The sequence below is a fragment of the Mytilus edulis genome, chromosome 13 (assembly GCF_963676685.1).
Source record: "Mytilus edulis chromosome 13, xbMytEdul2.2, whole genome shotgun sequence".
In the NCBI taxonomy this organism is placed as follows: Eukaryota; Metazoa; Mollusca; class Bivalvia; order Mytilida; family Mytilidae; genus Mytilus; species Mytilus edulis.
This window is the reverse complement of record NC_092356.1, coordinates 13,034,681-13,053,515: the sequence shown is the minus strand read 5'-3', so window position 1 is coordinate 13,053,515 and position 18,835 is coordinate 13,034,681. Positions and strand designations below refer to the sequence as shown.

General features: G+C 32.1%; 1 protein-coding gene across 1 annotated transcript in view; it reads right to left on the bottom strand.

Moving 5' to 3' along the window:
• Positions 1-2,306: 2,306 nt before the first annotated feature.
• Positions 2,307-18,835, bottom strand: part of LOC139500703 (uncharacterized) — a 35,288-nt gene continuing 18,759 nt past the window's right edge. Inside the window, exon 3 of the mRNA XM_071289529.1 lies at positions 2,307-3,009. Within this exon, the coding sequence (XP_071145630.1) occupies positions 2,762-3,009 (248 nt within the window). The 3' untranslated portion in view covers positions 2,307-2,761. The remainder of the gene's footprint in view (positions 3,010-18,835) is intronic.

Sequence of the window (18,835 nt, the reverse complement as noted above, 5' to 3'; positions counted from 1 at the left end):
CAAAGAATCTTTAACATCTTTTGTAGCATGCATTCCAGAAGAGATATAAATAAGACATGAATGATGGGATTCCACATCAACGGGATCAGTCATGGTTCCCAATGGCAGTAACATGTTCTCATTTCTTTTCATTACTGTTGGTTTTGTTTCCTCGTGTGGATTTGCATTTTTTTCAGTAATTCCAGAATTACACGCTTAAGGGATTTTAGGAAATGTCTAGTAAGGGTCCATCTAACAAGCGCAGACTTTTGATTTGTAATGCCTACATTGACACCTGGTTACATTGAGACTTTTAATGGTCTTTTCTGTTGCCATGTAGGTCCATAAAATGTATAGGAGTCTGTCTAATAGCAAAGTCGCCATCTATAAAAGGTGATCGAATTTTCTCAGAAATTGGTACGGTTGGTTACAAAAAAGTAAGTTTAAATTTGAGATGACGATCTCACAGAAGTGACAAATGGCCATCTCGTTCTGCTCTAACATTTGACAGCAAAATTTCTACTGCTTCAAAAAATGTCCCAGTATTTGAATGTAAGTGATACAGCATCCCCATTGCTTATATGTATCTATAAAAGGCTGTATGTGAGCTTCGAATAGCTCCGTCTTAATAGGACTTGTTTCCGGCTTGAACTGCTGAAACAATGCTTCTGAGATAAATAAATTTGACATAGTTGTTTATTAAAGGTATGAAATATCATATAAATGTTGATTATTTTAAATTTTGCATAAAAACAAATGATGACATTGAATTGAAACGTACTCTATTAAAAAAAATATTCGTAGTGTTAATCCTTTACAAAAACTCTTTATAAAATAACTGATTAAGTTTGCTAAATTTTATTTGAAATCGTTGAAATAAGCTGGAACAACAATGTATATAATAACAAAAATCATATCATGGATGTTCTTTTACAATTTAGACCTCGAAACTTATCAAATATAAAAAAGAAGATGTGGTACGATTGCCAATGAGACAACCATCCACAAAAGACCAAAATGACACAGACATTAAAAACTATAGGTCACCGTACGGCCTTCAACAATGAGCAATGTCCATACCGCATAGTCAGCTACAATAGGCCCCGATAAGACAATGTAAAACAATTCAAACGAGAAAACTAACGGCCTTATTTATGTAAAAAAATGAACAAATATGTAACACATAAACAAACGACAACCACTGAATTACAGGCTCCTGACTTGGGACAGGCACATACATAAATAATGTGGCGGGGTTAAACATGTTAGCGGGGTCCAAACACTCCCCCTAACCTGGGACAGTGGTATAACAGTACAACATAAGAACGAACTATAAAAATCAGTTGAAAAAGGCTTAACTCGTCAGATGGACAAAAATACAAGTAGACGTGGCCGGGTACTTATACATCCTGATACAAAAAGACGTAATGAACAGATCTAAGAGTACTCGTAGTTATCTGACAGCTAGTTTAAAGCCACTAACAACTAATGAAAAAATCATGCATCTAAGACTAAACAATCAATCCGTACACATCCAACATCCAATGGATTTAGTGTAAAGACGTCATAAACAGCCAGAGAAAAACCTGACCTTGTGTAATGCCAAGTTACAGCAATCGACAGAGTATATCCATGTGTATGTAAATATATAACATACTAGTAATATTTAGTTAGCTTTTAATTTACTGATAACAAAATCAATATTTATACCAATAAAAACAATATTCAATGATCTTATTACAGTGTTGAATATGTAACCTTTTAGAATAAGTTTATTTAAAGGAGCAACAAGTTTACATGGATCATTTCTAAATTTCCGGACTTTTCCTTTCTCGGTCACCGTACTATTAAGAAACTATTTAAAGGAACACTTGAACTTAGAAAAATACATTTCATTTAAAAACCTCTCTGTAGAGGAATATAACAAATACTGGAGTCCCTGGGCCCATATCATAGAATAAATAATTAATGTTTAAATTTGATTGAAACACCACTGATGTTTATTGCAAGAACACATAAGATTTCAATGTTATAACATATTTGTTTATTTTCAACCTATTAATTGCACCATCATGTATATTGTTCTCCTCTTATATTTAATGCGTTTCCCTCAGTTTCAGTTTGTTTCCCCGATTTTGTTTTTTGTCCATGGATTTATGAGTTTTGAACAGCGGTATACTACTGTTGCCTTTATATATTCAATTGTTGTTTTATTATTTAATACTTCCTTTGTGTGAAAATGCCATTCTGTATACCTTTGTTCATTCATGTTGTGCTAGTCTATTTGTTACAATAAAGAAAACTCATTATAAAAAAAAAAGAAGTAATTTCAATCAGATTTTATTAACATGTTTCTTTTTTCATTTTACTAGTAAAACTGCATATGCACAACAAGTCAAAAATACAAAAATAAAAGTAAGTCTGATCAGATTTGAAGTTAAGCTAAATTTACTTCATATTGGCATGGCATTTATTGCATTTTACAAGAAAAATAGCGCATGTACAACAATTGAGCGATATCTTTTCAAATTTCTTTGACATGGTATTTCTTTCACTTTACAAGTAGAAATGCGCACGCACAACAAATAAGCAATACACATATTCGTAGACATTTTACAAATAATAAAATAAGTAGTTTCAAGCAGAACTAAATCTAAGGTTTTTTCTTGTTCTTATGGACATGATATTTTTTCAGTTTAATCAAAATTGAAGATGTATGTACGTGCGTAAATTCCTCAGATATGCGCAGCAGCAACTATACAGCTAAGTAATATCTTCCGGTTCACAGTAGGATTTCACAGACGAACATTACCTGTGTCGAAAGCGGTGTATCATGCCACAGACTACCCCATATCTTTTGCATAACTATAGAATTTTCTCCATATCTAAGTTCCGGCTGACCTTTTCCGTAATTCCATTGAAAATAGTTCATGTCTTGTCCATCGTCAAATCGCCATTTTGATGTGCTTCCAACACGCGTTCCTTGAATGTGTATGTCACCATTTGGTTGTTGTGGGTCTGGTACAGTCGCTACGAAAAAAATAATAACAAAATGTATATATCAATGTCAGATTACAAGATTAAATAAATTGTTATAAATGGGTATTGATAATTCTCACAAAGAAACAACACATTTTATATTTCTAAACTTTATTCGGATCAATATCTGAAAACCTGAAAAATAACGGTCTTAGATGATTTTTATACACCATTGTACACTAAGACAACTTTGGCAACTCAATCATTGTCAATTTGGGGAGATCAAATTGCATTTTTTAATAATTAGTCAGATAACATAACATTTAACATAATGTCTATCAACTTATCAAGTTGACATAGCGGTAAAATTCAACTGTCAGTGAACAGACACTTCGATCACGATTTTCACGGGTCTACATTGAATTCACACTTTCAGAGGGTAATGGGTTTATAAAACATGTTTGTTGTTACCTATTCATTCAATCTCAGTGTTATTTGACACATCTTTGGATGGATTTCCCTTTTAATTCCATCGTGGCGAGTGCTTGTTTACGTATTGGAAGTTTCCATTCCAACGAATGGTCACTTCCGGGTAACGGTACTTCTTTATAAAGTTGTAATAATACATGTACATAAAAGTATTATTTAGATATAATCAAAGTACTTGCTGGTTTTCCTTTTATTGTTTAGGATATTTAATAATAGGATATAATTACGTTAAATACGTTTTTGTGAAGCGCCGTTAAGGAACTATTTTGTGATTTCAATGACGTCAGATATAAACGTAGGTAATAAGGCTAAGAGTATGGAATTTTAAGGTTTATATTTTATATGTCACTTATTTATTGGAAATAAAGGCAAACTTTCGCGATTTTATGGATTTATAACGACATTTTGGGACATGAGCCAGGGTTTTCCTTAGTATTTCAAAGTTATGGTAGATTTTCAGTTCTGTGAGTCGCGGATGTATTACACCGTCAAGTATAAATACGAAGTCGCACTAGCACTTTGGCATATCGTATCTGGCTATCAAGCAGAGCAGAACAATAAACAAAACAACCCTTAAAGTCAACAAATCTATTTAGGTACAGGATGCATTTTGATATAAAGCTGTTTTACCTTAAGCTTATATCGTAATTTAATGAAATAAGTATATTTCATTCTCTCTTTATTGTATGATTGATAGGATAAAGTCTTGTAAATCTGTATGTTAAAATAACATCTGGGGTTCGGAAGGCCAGCATCTTACTATTCTAATTGATGGTTATACTATGTTATTGCTGATATATGCATGAGTTATTTATTGAGATGCATATATGTATGCATACTGGACAAGAATAAAAGTCATTCTTTTACGCTGGATTCCTCATTTTATATATGATTATGCGTGAGTCAACAAACTACACGAAAAACAAGACTTAGAATAGGAACACTATCAATAAGTAATCATACGGAATTAAAAGTACACTCGACCCCTACTCGCCCGCCTGTAACAATATATTTATTCGAAGTTACTAATACATTTTATGTTTTGTCCTTGAATTTTTTTAACAAAAAAGAAATTTTTTTATTTGAATACCGCGCTCGCACTATCGCTTTTTAAAGTTCAGTGAAATGTGCAATCTTGCAAAACACCACTTTTGTTGAATATATCTGAAATAAAGAATCTCATCACGGATTATTCAATGTGAAGAGTCAAAAATTAGTTTTATGGTTCAATAAATTCAAAATAGATGATTTAATGAAATATATATTATAGAATGTCATGTTTACATCAAAAATTTAAAATGTCATTTTCAAATCATATCAGCTTATTTTTACTAATGTCATTTTCCCATTATAACACTGTGCGGGACAAATTTGTCATTTCTGAATTGGCAAGTCTGCAATTCTTGTTTTACAAGATAACAAAATTATATGTTGGCCAAGTGATAGATATATAATAATTACAAAAAAAAAACAATCCCCATATGTCCCAGCTGATTAAAAGCACATTAAAAATTCCCATGCGAATATTAGTAGCTCCTTTGGGGAAATTTAAAGTTCCCATCAGGAAATATTACAATGTTATATTTATATCCTATTATGTCATTGTCTTGTTATATAATGTCATTTTATATCATATAATGGTAAAGCAAGAGAGGTAATTTGTGTACGCACCAAATTTTTTGGCCGGAAATATGGAGGTTTTTGGTGTAAAAAAAAATGTGCAAAATATTATCGTTCATCTCATTTACTCATCCATGAATTTTATGTCAAGATGACATATTTTCTATCGTTTGACAAAAAACATAATATACATGTACGTGAAGCAAACAAATGTCAAATTATTTTTCTCAATAAGGTTGAGAAATCCTTGACATAATGTTTTCATTTCTTTTCGATTTTGGTGAAATTTAAAAGAATTAACAAGCACTCTAAATAGGAATGTAGCGTTGTATGATATTAAGGGGGTTCGCGGGTCTAAATTATTTATATAGGATTTCTCTTTATTTTTCTATAAATGAACTTTATCTTATAGTTAATAGAAAAATAAAATAAAAAAGTGGGGTCACCGTTCATTTGCGCTCACAATCTGCCTTCGAAAGAAGCATACATTTTTGTAAAGGTGGTTTTTTTCTGTTGAAGTAATAGGAGAAATAAAGGCAATATCGAAATAAAAAAAAGAAATTTATTACAAAAATCGCTTAAATTTTACAATAATTTAGTTTAAGTACAGCTTATATGGAAATTATATTAAAAAAGATAGGTCACCGATGAGTTGAAAAAGATATTTCAATTTTAGAGCCAAAAAATGGCATTTATCCACCAAAGGGAGATAATTTGGAACTTTTTCAATGATGTATACATTTTGAAAGTCATCTGGGGCCAACACGAATTGATTGTTTTGAATGATTTTTGTATCATATGATAAAGTAACAACTACAAAAGGAAATAAATAAAATTTGTAATGAAAAACAAATGTTTGATTTTTTTCTGAAATTTTTATACCCTCGAGCCTCCTTAAACCATAACTTCTGCTCAGACCGATGCAAAGGGTCAACTTGATCTCAAATAACTACCAGTTTTAAGAAATATTGATCATCGTTGAATGTCTCATGGTGACATGAAGATGAGGGACAACAAGAAAAACGTTCCATATTTGGGTTTTACCACGTATTGATATCAATATTGTCTCGTGTACATTTACTTCAGATCCCTTCATATTTCATTCGATATACGACAGACTAAAAGGTATAGCAAACTATTCTCTTCGTAACAACTGACAAATCCGTGACAAAATATTTCACTTCAATCTGTTTGGTTGCAGTAATATTGAAAAGTATTCACAAACACCATGTGGATATGTGAGAGGTTTGATAATCAATTTCAGTTACTGAAAAATGTTACCTACTAAAACTCCCGAGATCGCTGATGTTGAAAGTAAAAATACTTTATTATGATTGTTTTTCTAAATGATGAAAACTGTATATATCATACTCAAAAAGAAATATAAAATAACGATTTTGAAAAATACAATCTCAAACTACAACTCATTTCTCATGTTCTGATTGGGACTATTATACTATTATAGTCCCAGGTTCCGACGACTAGTTATAACATCGAACTTGGTACCTATTTCACATTTCTAGAATAAGCCGGTTTGGGAAATCCCCAAATACGGGTCACGCATTGTGTGCATTATAAAACAATGAACATGCATTGTTATAAATATTTGGTATCTTCTTCTTATATAACAATTAATAAAAAAAAAATGTATTTATTTCAATTACCTAAAATGTTTAATTTTCATATACCGGAGAAAATAAGATTATAGATCCGCAGATACTCATGTAACAATCTCAAACCAATATCATATAATGGCGGCTTAGTGCCGGCACATAATCATACCTATATGATTGAAAATAAAAAATACATCGTAAATTCGTAAAAACACGATATATATCAGATAAATGAAAATTGAAATGATAAGTCTGATTTGACGTTCAATTATAACCACTGAATTGCTCGGGATTGCGATTTTTAACATTAAAAGTTTACCTGAAACACACTTTACAACAAAATAACTCGGCTTTGGTAAAAGAAATTGACATCATAATGCAAAAACATGCCGCCTGAGAAATGATATAGAAAGGATTAAAGAAATTGTGTTGAGACTACAGTTTTGAAATCATTTCGATTCAATACGAGAAAAATAATGATTGATGAAAATCAACAATAACTACTGGCCAGGACTACTTGTTTATTCATTTAAGTGATTCTCATTCGGATTCTAACATTCAGTGTTTACTAGTAACACAGTTAACAACTTGGCCTTTGTAATTGGTAATGGAAATTTGAAATGCAAAAACTGCATACACTTTTTTAACGCATTACTTCTTAAATGAATGAAATATCACTTCATCACGCAAATTAATGCAGCTTGAAGACTAAAGAAAAAAGATCAAAGATAATTGCGCGTCAATACAAACAAACAGTATGATGGATGGAAACAACGAGAACAACAAGTCTTCTCGTCTCGTGTATTATTTGAAGTGAATAACATTCGGATTCTACCATTTGATTTTCACCTGTAATGTAAAGATCAAATGGTTTAAGGATATCCGACACGAAATCCGACTCCCGAGGAGTAATTATTGAGAAGTTTGTTTCAACGGGTAGGTAAATCTGGATCCGATCCCCACGGAAGGATTATGATACATATCCTGATTCTACTCACAATCCATTACAATCTTCACTGAATGCTGCTTAGGATTATGATACGGATTCTGATTCTACTCACAATCCGTTACAATCTTCACTGAATGCTGCTAAGGATTATGATACGGATCCTGATTCTACTTACCAACCGTAACAACCTTCACTGAACGCTGCTAAGGATTCGGATCACTCCGCGGTTTCGATCAGAACACCTGTTGTGTCAATCTCAGATTTTATATCATATCCGTAGATTATTAGCCATAGTGTAGTGGTTAACGCATCGGACAACTAACACAAAGGTTCCTGATTCGATTCCCGTTCCGGTTCCATGATTTTTCGGCTCTTCCTTGACACCATTTACGAATATGTATTTGGAAAACGATAATAGTTCGTCGGAGGGAGACGATAAATAGATGACCCGTTTTAAGTGAGACCAAAATCTTAGTCCTGCATGTAAAAGACAGCCTTGCATTTTCGAAAAAATAGCAGGATAATGCCGATACAAAGCATCACTGACATCCATAAAGTGAAAAAGGTATTAATATCAGGTAAAACTCGTTTCATATTCAACTATAACAAGAAAATATGTTTAAACTATATACAGCACTTTATATGACCGTATTTGTGTAGTGTTACGTAGTATTGAACGTAACGGAAGTAGACTCTTCAGACTTCATTATGCAAAAACACACTTGTGTTCTAAAGAACAAGAAAAATTGTTCCAAGAAAACAGTTTGAATATTATTACGCGTCAAGGACATGGCATGGATTTTGTTTTACTAATCATTTCCAACGCTTTTGAAATTTCTATACAGAATTAAACATTTAACATTAACTAAAGTAAACTTAGTAGTTTCTGTGTCATTTTTTCTCTTGTGGAGAGTTGTCTCATTGGCAATCATACCACATCTTTTTTTATATATTGGTTTAAAAAGAATTTAAATCATTTAAAAAAAGAAAATTCAAAAGTATGTATCTTATTCAACATTGTGTATCCATATTCATGCACTTGAATTACACTTATTCTCTATAGTAGTTGATTTGTTTTTAGATATTCAATACTATTGAATGAATGTCAAAAGGCGGACACAATTATCAAACTATGCTTCTTATGAAGAACATTGCGGAAGTTATTTCATAATTAAAACAGCGATAAAGGTAAGCACTTAACTGACTGTATAATAAAAAAAACAACAGAACTGGATGAAACAAATGTGAATCATTTAAATGTCATTGAGTTCGTGATAACAAAAGTACACACGATTATATGTCTTGTCTGGTCTGTTTTATTCTGATCTTGATTTAATGTATCTTCAGGATGATGGGTATCACACGACTAAGATTATTACATATCAGAGAAAAATGGCTAATATCACAGAACAATTTGCCAATTTAACAGAATAATTGGCTAATATTACAGAATAAATGGCCAATAGTTTACAGAATAATTGGCTCATATTACAGAACAATTAGCCAATTAACAGAATAAATGGCTCATATCACAGAATAAATAGCCAATATAACAGAATATTTGGGCAATAGTACAGAAAAGTTGGCCAATGCTACAGCGTAATTGGCTGATATTGCAGAATAGTTGGCCAATATTACAGTATAATTGGTCAATATTGCAGAATAGTTGGTCAATATTAAAGTATAATTGGTCAGTATTACAAAATAGTTGGCCAATTGTATACAGAATCAATGGTCAACATTACAGAATAATTGGCCAATAGTACAGAATAGTTGCTCAATGACAATAACAATCAAAACCAAGGAGTAAACAAAGACTCACAAAACCCAAGGATATTTCATCAACAGTTATGAATAATAATTAAGAAACAACACGAACTCCACTAAAAAACGGGAGTGAAACCAGGTGCTACGTAAGGGTAAGCATTTCCTGCACCGTATACGGCACCCGTCGTGTTATTTCTTTGTTCAGTTCGGTAATGATGGAAGGTTATTATGACTGAGGAAGAATAGTTGGTCAATAATACAGAATGTTTGGCCAACGAAATGAAAAAAGAGAGAAATGATGTGCTCAAATAACTAATAGACAACTTCGGGTAAAATGTATAGAGAATAGAGAAAAAATGTTTAAAACATAAAAGATACATAATTACAGGTACCCTATACAGACCCTTATATCGAAACACTATTCATGAAAATAAGGTTGCAGGTCAGATGAACAATACTAGACAGACAAACGCATCTTACAATCATCCCATACACCCGTTATTGAAAACTTTTGATCTATTTCCTGTAGCATATGTGTAAAAAATGACTTAACTGATTTTTATTTTTTTTTAAATCGTTTGCCAATGTCCAGATAAAAAGATGGATGAGCTTCCTTTGCTGGTCTTCGAGTGCGGGATTTGTTTGCTGCATTGAAGACCCATTGGTGGCCTTCGGCTGTTATCTGTTATTTGGTCGGGTTGGTGTCTCTGACATATCCCTATTTTCAGTCTCAGTTTCATTCAGTCAGGAACTCAGTGCTTGTTGCTGTTTGTTGATGGCTTTGTTTGTATTTCCATTAAAAAAGAGAGCGAACAGACCAGAAGTGCAATAAGTCTAATAAATAGTTGACGATACCATTGAACTCAGGTGCTCCGGAAAGAAATTGCAGGTAAAAGGAAATACTGTCAATATGAAATATAAGATTTGGTATGATTGCCATTGTAAAACGCATGAAATAAATAAACGTGTTGTTTTCCATTTTTACATCACTTGGTCGATACCTCTGCTGGTGGACTATCACTAACTGAGGGTATCATCAGCTCAGAAGTCAGTAATTCGGTACTAACAGGATTTAACAAACTTTTCTAAAATTGTCCGTTTAAAAATTTTGAAATTATTAAGAAACTAAGGTTTCAACTCCCTCAGACAAAAGTTGACTTTAGAAGAATTTGGCTATTTACTTTAGGTATTTTTGACATATAGCTCTTCAACGGTTTCAGTTCATATACATCCTCGGATTTTGAATGTTTGGTTTTGAGCGTTCCTGATAAAAGGTTATACCAGTAAAGCGCTTCGAACGCATGAACTTATTAAACGTGTTGTTTTCAATTATGTTTTCTCCACAAGAAACCAAAATAACACAGAAATTAACAATTATAGGCCTTCAACAATGAGCAATGCCTATACCACATAGTCAACAGGCCCCCGAAATGGCAATGTTAAACAATTCAAACGAGCACTACAAAAGTTAATAAAATAGATATAGGAAGATGTGGTGTGAGTGCCAATGAGACAACTCTCCATACAAATAATAAGTCTGAAAAGACCAGTTTTTGTATGAATTTGCATGAATTTTTACTTGACATTCTTAATTTGTCTGAATAATTTTTTAAAATTCTTGACATAGTATGAATTTGTCTAATAAGGTTCTTGATTTTTCTTGAAAAGTGTCTTGACAATATGAACATTGTCTAAAAATTTCTCCACACTTCCTGTATCATCTGATAAGTCTGGATTAGTCTCGACCAATTCTTGACTTTTTTTTATTTTTGTCTCGATCTGTCTTGACATATTCTTGACATTCTTGATAATGTCTGAATATGTCTTGACACATTCTTGACATTCTAAATAATGTCTGAATGTGTCTCGACTCATTCTTGACAGTCTTAAATATGTCTTGACACTATCTCAACAGTATAAATTTCGCCTGAAATGTGTACAGACTTATTCTGCACTGTTTATGACATTATATTGCTGTTATATACTACTTTTTATTATGGCTAAACTATATATATATAAATTTTGAAGAATCAAGGATAAATTTGGTATAGTAAGAAACCCTTTTGGTGCAACTAAGTTGGAATACTTTGAATAATCCCCCATGTAGTTTAATTTTGATTTATTTTTATTAAACGTTTAATTAATTATTTTCACTTGGTATATAAGTCGAAGTAACTGACAAATAGCATTTACATTCGCAATACTGCCAGACAAATTTGCTTACTAAAATATGTGTCTTGTAGGCAGTTTTAAAATGTGACCATGTGTCTCGTTCGGGCCCCACATACGTCTTTTGGGTTTTGCCGGCTAAAAAGAAGAGAGGGGAGGTTCGTGTAGGTCAAAGAATTTGTTCACGTCTTGATTAAAAACCCTTATTCATTTTTTAGAACATCCCCAAATGTGATAACTCCTTCCTGAATAGAAAAAAACGTTTTGATCTTTATTATTTATTTATTTATACGCCGAGGGTATCATCAGCCAAGTAGTCAACACTTCGGTGTTGACATGAATATCAATAATGTGGTCATTTTTATAAATTGCCTGCTTACAAAACTTTGAATTTTTTGAAAAACTAAGGATTTTCTTATCCCAGGCATATATTACCTTAGCCGTATTTGGCACAACTTTTTGGAATGTTGGATCCTAAATGCTCTTCAACTTTGTACTTGTTTGGCTTTATAAATCTTTTGATATGAGCGTCACTGATGAGTCTCATGTAGACGAAACGCGCGTCTGGCGTACTAAATTATAATCCTGGTACCTTTGATAACTATTATGTACAAAAATTGAACGAAAAACAAATATGTCACTCATAAATAAACGGAAACCACTGACTATACATTTTGTCAAATTCTGTCACTTGGATTGTGGTAAATGCAGTAAATGTATAACCAAACATTATATTGATGCACGATGTCAGCGCGGGAAAAAAATGATTTATAATGTAACTTTGCTATTTACGCAAAAATCTAAGTCTGATACATTACTCCTTTGTTTCAAAGACTTTAGCTACTTGACGAAAAAAACATTCAATCTAGCCGCACAGATTCTCTGTGAAGTTTAATCTCAAACAATTCAAATGCAATTACAATCAATTCTATATTAACTTTGGTTTATTTAATGTCTATACAAATTCTGACATCTGATTATTGTTCGATTTCAATATATTCAGTACAGTATATAGAATATTTTATGTCGACAAACTTCCTCGTTTATACAAAGGCAAATGTCCTTGTTTATTGTTGGACAAAGGACAATCAATCTTATCAATAATGGTTAAAAAAAAGTGCACCAGTGCTTTTGATATAAAAAAAAAATATGTCAGGTTTGCACTATATAATATTGTATACGAACAGTACAGAACTGTGAATTCCGACTTGTGTGGATTTGAAAACAAAAATAAAAATTGATTAAAAAACAAATGAAAGTGCGAAACTAAGTAGGAACAAACTAAATAAATCAGGCCACTGAATTTTTGGTTTGAAATTTTAAAATTTTGTCACTGTAATTTTCGGCGGTATATAGTTGAATTATAAATCTACATCATTTGGTCTTGCATAGTTGTTTCATTTAGAAATCTAACAAAATCTTCCTTTTTATAATATTAAACTCAATCGCATTCGTTACACGCTATTTCAAATCAAGAACCTGTTATTCAATTGTTGTCGTTAGTTAGCTGTCTGTCATATTTGCTTCTAATTCATTGTGTTAACGAAGTTGAACTCATCTTTATTATTTTCTTAGGATTGTGAAATATTCTTTCATTCGGGTCCCTTTTATGGCTTTGACAAAAAAAAGTTAGAATATAGGCGCAATCAGTTGGAACTTGCAATTTTTGGAACATCTCTTGACTTTTCCATAACGTAATGGATGTGTATGAGTTAGATGTGCAAACTGTATAGCACCAATTTCAGAGATATTTGTATGTCCCGCAACTGAAGTTGGAGGCATGTTGTTTTACACCTGTCCGTCCCTCTGTCCCTCCGTCTGTCCTTTCGTTTGTTCGTCCTTCCGTCATTCCGTCTGTCGCATTATGGGTATATAGTTAATCAGCTTAACTCCTCCTACAGTTTAAATCCTAAGAAGTTTTCACTTTGCTGTCTGTTTTGTACATATATTGAAGGTGTGCATGTTGTCAGGGTTTTGATTTTCAATGATATTTGTCTTTTGGGAGATAGTTGAATTTTTAGTATTTACTTGCATAAGAGGGGGGTTTCCAGATAACTTCTCCTACAGTTTGAATGCCAGTTAGTTTGTACTTTGCTGGCTGTTTATACATATATTGAAGGTGTGCATGTGGTCAGGGTTTTGATTCTTATTAATATTTGCTCTTTTGGGAGATTGTTGAACTTTGTTATTTTTAAGGTATAAGCGGTAAAATATTATAGTTATTTAAAAAAAACACTTTGCATCTGTTGGGCCGCTCAGACAAACTAATATCGCAAAGAAGGTCCCACATTTACTTAGTTACATCAGAGTGAAGTGCGGGGGCAGCACTTTTGTCTAGTGTGAAACTTGCTGTGAACATTATGCACCCAAATTTATATGTGTGGGGTTGGGTGGACAGGTGCAAGATTTTATATATGTCAAATGGAAAATAATCTATGTCTGATTCACAATTATTATAGGCCCGGTTATTTAACGTCAGAAAGTTATGATATGAAAATCTATATAAAAAGTAAAATCACAAAAATACTGAACTTAGAGGAAGATCAATTGGGAAAGTCCATAATCACATGGCAAAATCAAATAACTAAACGCATCAAAATCGAATGGACAAGAACTGTCATATTCCTGACTTGGTACAGGCATTTTCAAATGTAGAAAATGGTGAATTAAACCTGCTTCTATAGCGCTAACCCTCTCACTTTAATGACAGTCGCATCAATTTCCGATATTTTTACATTGATATATGGGTACATCAGTCATCATCGTTTAACAATTTTAAAAGGAACAATTTAACAGAACACAAAAACATCTACTATCTACGAACACATTTATTGATTTGAGTGTCTGATGTCAGAAAATTTCATACGTCACATAAATTTGTCGTTCAATGTGCGTACAAACAATTTTAAAATTTTCATGGGAATGTTAGCATACAGGGTTAAAAAATCAAAAGTATGTTAGAATAAATTTAAGAAATAGACTGAGATTTAAACTAGTCCAAAAGTTATATGTAGAATTTATAAGAATCCAAAAATAGTTAATTCCACTACGCGATTGAATGATTTTGACGTTTGTGGTTCAACGTATATTGTAATTCATAATAGAAATATATCATAATGACATATAATAGAACAATATCATATTGATGGGATCTTTTAAAGTACAGAGTCACGTTATAAGAACAAAAGAAATACAAAAAGTCGCAAATACAAAACAAACCACAAAAAAATGAAAGCCAATGCAAACACATTGATGAGATGTATAAGTACCGAGCCACATGAAACGGATATCACATGAAACCATTCAACAGTAAAAGTAATATTAATAATAGAACAAAGACAAATGAAAGAACTATAAAACACGTTGTTAAGATGATAAACAACATCAGTAAACAACATCAGTACGCAGAATCTATACATCAAGACCATCGTGTATTATTTGAGAAGTTGATACGGAATATTTATCAACAAGGTCTTGGTACCTTCCGATGAACTTTTTTTTAGAAAAAGAACGAGACGTTCTTTGACATACCCCTGTTTCATCAACTTTCTACTCAGACACTGATGACGTTTTACAAAGTCTGAGTAGGAGCTGCAAGTTCTTGAATATTGAATAAGTTTGGAAATATATATCCCATATGCAGGTGAAGTTTATAATTTATAATTTCAAAATTAAAATCGTCTTAAACAATTGTGCAGAGCACTTTCATAATCTTATGATCATAATCTTATGAGTCTTCGCTATATTTATTTAAGTATTGCACATGATCAGTGAATTATTTGCGATTCTCATTATGTAATTTTTTTAAGATTTACAGATAATTTCAAATCCCAATCATTCTATAGACAAAATTAATTTTCTGCATGTCAATAACGAAAAATATAAATTCATACTGATTCTTACACCTCATTAGGGTTTATTTGTGAAATGTGAACCCGACAAGTGAGATTAAATAAATAGCAATTAATTAAACCATACAATGATTGAAGAGATGTTCTTTTAATATATGTTTTTATTGTTTGGTTTCAATCATAACTGTAATTTAATTTGTTTGTTTTCCTTTGACATAAATGATTTATATGGAATGAATTATATTCAATTTGGTATGTTTCATTTTAGAATCATCTGTTTGTCTATGTTGGTTTAACGATGGGTGTGTCGTTTAGTTGTTAATAATGTTCTTTATATGGAAGCTGCAATTCATTATTTTTTTAGAATTTCAAATGTGACGTCATTTTGTGTGCCTTTTCACCACTTCGTACGTGACGTCACTTTTTTCACTTTTTGCGTTGAGTCGAATGTTTCTATTTTTTGTGTTGGTTATTTTATGTAATGTATCCGGTTTTTGTTTTCTGTAGTTAGTTAATACTTCAGTTTTATCATGTATATCTTTAATACTTATTTGATAAAATTTACTGTTCGCAATAGCATAAAGTGTTCTAAACAATAAGGATGTTCTTATCCCAAGCAGAAATCCCTAGCCGTATTTGGCACAACCTTTTTGAACTTTTGATCCTCAGTGCTGTAGAACTTTGTACTTGTTTTGACTTTCGAACTTTTATATCTAGGCGTCACTGGTTTATCTTGTGTGGACGAGGTGCGCTTCTGACGTATTGAATTTTAAACCTGGTGCCTTTTTTTAGCTATTATTCATGTGTTTCTTTGTCTAATATGTTCTCCTATTTATTTGTATTGTCGTCCTGTAATGTGATGTTGTCATTTTAATGTTATATTTAACATTGCAATAAAAGCGGGAGGTTTGGCATGCCACAAAACCAGGTTCAACCCACCATTTTTTTTTCTTTAAAAAATTTCCTGTACTAAGTCAGGAATATAGCCATTGTTATATTAAAGTTCGTTTCTGTGTGTGTTACATTTTAACGTTGTGTCGTTTGTTTTCTCTTATATTTGAGTGTGAATTCACATTTCTATAAGACGTGTCACGGTACTTTTCTATCCCAAATTCATGTAGTTTTGATGTTATATTTGTTATTCTCATCGGATTTTGTCTAATGCTAAGTCCGTTTCTGTGTCGTTGTTCTCCTCTTATATTTTATGCGTTTCCCTCAGTTGTACTTTGATATCCCGATTTTGTTTTTTGTCCATCGATTTATGAGTTATGAACACCTGTATACTACTTTTGCCTTTATGTAACGGTCTACATCGGGTTTACAGAAAAAAGAATAGACAAAAAAGTTAATATGTTCCAATCTTGAATATGAATGAAATATTTGACAGGAAGATTAGTTTAAATTTTTAGAGACAATGTATGTGTTCGCCAAAATGTTTATATGGAAATTCGTACATTTTGAAGATGATTTTTCTGTCATAAATTCTCCTTTTCATATTTAAAAAAGTGCATACCTGCTTATGATGTTTGAAAAACATGTTATGTTGAGGTTTTTCAGGTTTATTAAAAATAATCAAACTTTAGTTTTGAGGAATAAGTGTCGAATGTTCGGACTCCTTGGTGTTTTTTTCATACGATGCAGAGGACAACATTTTGCCCCATAACACCTATTAATTTTTTTTAACACAAGACTTAATAGCTCATTTAAAGTCATTTGACAAAATTTAAGCAGATTCTGGATTTTCTTTCTTTTGATTTGAGACCCAAATAATACTAATGCAAATATAAGGTAAAAGTCAGAGTCAGCCTTTTCCCGCCATATTTTATAAATCAAATATCTCGAAAAGGAGCTCCATGACTTATCAATATTTTAAGCTTATTTTGATCCTTACCTATTTCTATTCCAGCTTAAAGTATCAATTTTGAGAAATTCAATGTGTGATTGGTGCGATCTTAGACGACAATACACTGTCAAAGAACTTCCTTAACATGATTACGGGACGATCTTTTAATTTTCTTAATAAAAGCAGTTTTTGAATACTCTCAAATGCTTTGAAGTTACAATGTACATTGTTAGACTTCCGTAAACAGGCGCTTCCGGAAAGTTGCTACATGATAATGGATAAAACGAGTCTTAAGTAGATAAAACGTGCGTCTTGTGTATTAAATTAAAAGAATGGAACATTTGATTACTTAAGCATGTCGAAATGTATCATTGTATTGTTTATTTGCGTATATCTGTTATGTAATGTTGTCCTTTTAGTGTTTTATTCAATATTACCATAAGAGCGCGAGGTTTGGCTAGCCACAAAACCAGATTCAACCCACCATTTTTTAAATGTCCTGTGCAAAGATAGTTCACTGGCAGTTGTTTTTTTATACTTTGATTCTTGGTGTTGTATTGTCGTTTTGTTTTTGTTGCACCTTAGTGTTTCGTTTGTTTTGTTGTTTTAACCCCGCCGCATTTTTGCGCCTGTCCCAAGTCAGGAGCCTCTTGCCTTTGTTAGTCTTGTATTATTTTAATTTTAGTTTCTTGTGTACAATTTGGAAATTAGTATGGCGTTCATTATCACTGAACTAGTATATATTTGTTTAGGGCCAGCAGAAGGACGCCTCCGGTGCGGGAATTTCTCGCTACATTGAAGACCTGTTGGTGACCTTCTGCTGTTGTTTTTTTCTATGGTCGGGTTGTTGTCTCTTTGGCAAATTCCCCATTTCCATTCTCAATTTTATTCCTCTTATATATATAGTTGATGTGTTTCCATTGGTTTTAGTTTGTTACCCGGATTTGTTTTCTCTTAAACAATGTATGTCTTCTAACAGCGGATGAGATTTTTTTTTTTTACGGTAAACAGTAGTTTACATTCGCTGTCCGTTTCCTGTTTTGAGTTAATACTAAGTAGACTCTCAATGAAATGTATCTAACGTTTTTATTGAAAATAAAGATAAAATGATTCCAAATTCCATTTTTTGAAGAAGTAAATAATGAAAAAGTGTTTATGACGTCACGTTCGCATGACAATGAGGTTTGTATATGAGCTGATAGACAAATACTTTCAGCCAATCAGAAGAGGTGCAACATCCAAAATCAGATAACATAAAAAAAAAAATAAGTACATATTCGTGTTACACTCAATCAATTTCTGAAATAGTTCAATTGGTATTTTGCAGTACTTTCAATTAAATATTTTTAACTAAAATTCAATTCAGCTGATATTGACAACTGTTCATCCCGACATTTTTTAAATTGATTTTTATTGATTAATTTTTATTTTTTTAATTTAAACGGTTTGAAATTGTTTTTTGTAAATAGTGAGACATACTCTTGTTTAATTAAAGTACCTACAATGCCGACACGTCCTGCAGTGAATCATTTGACGTCAGATAAACACCGCACGAACGAATATGGTAATAAGCCTC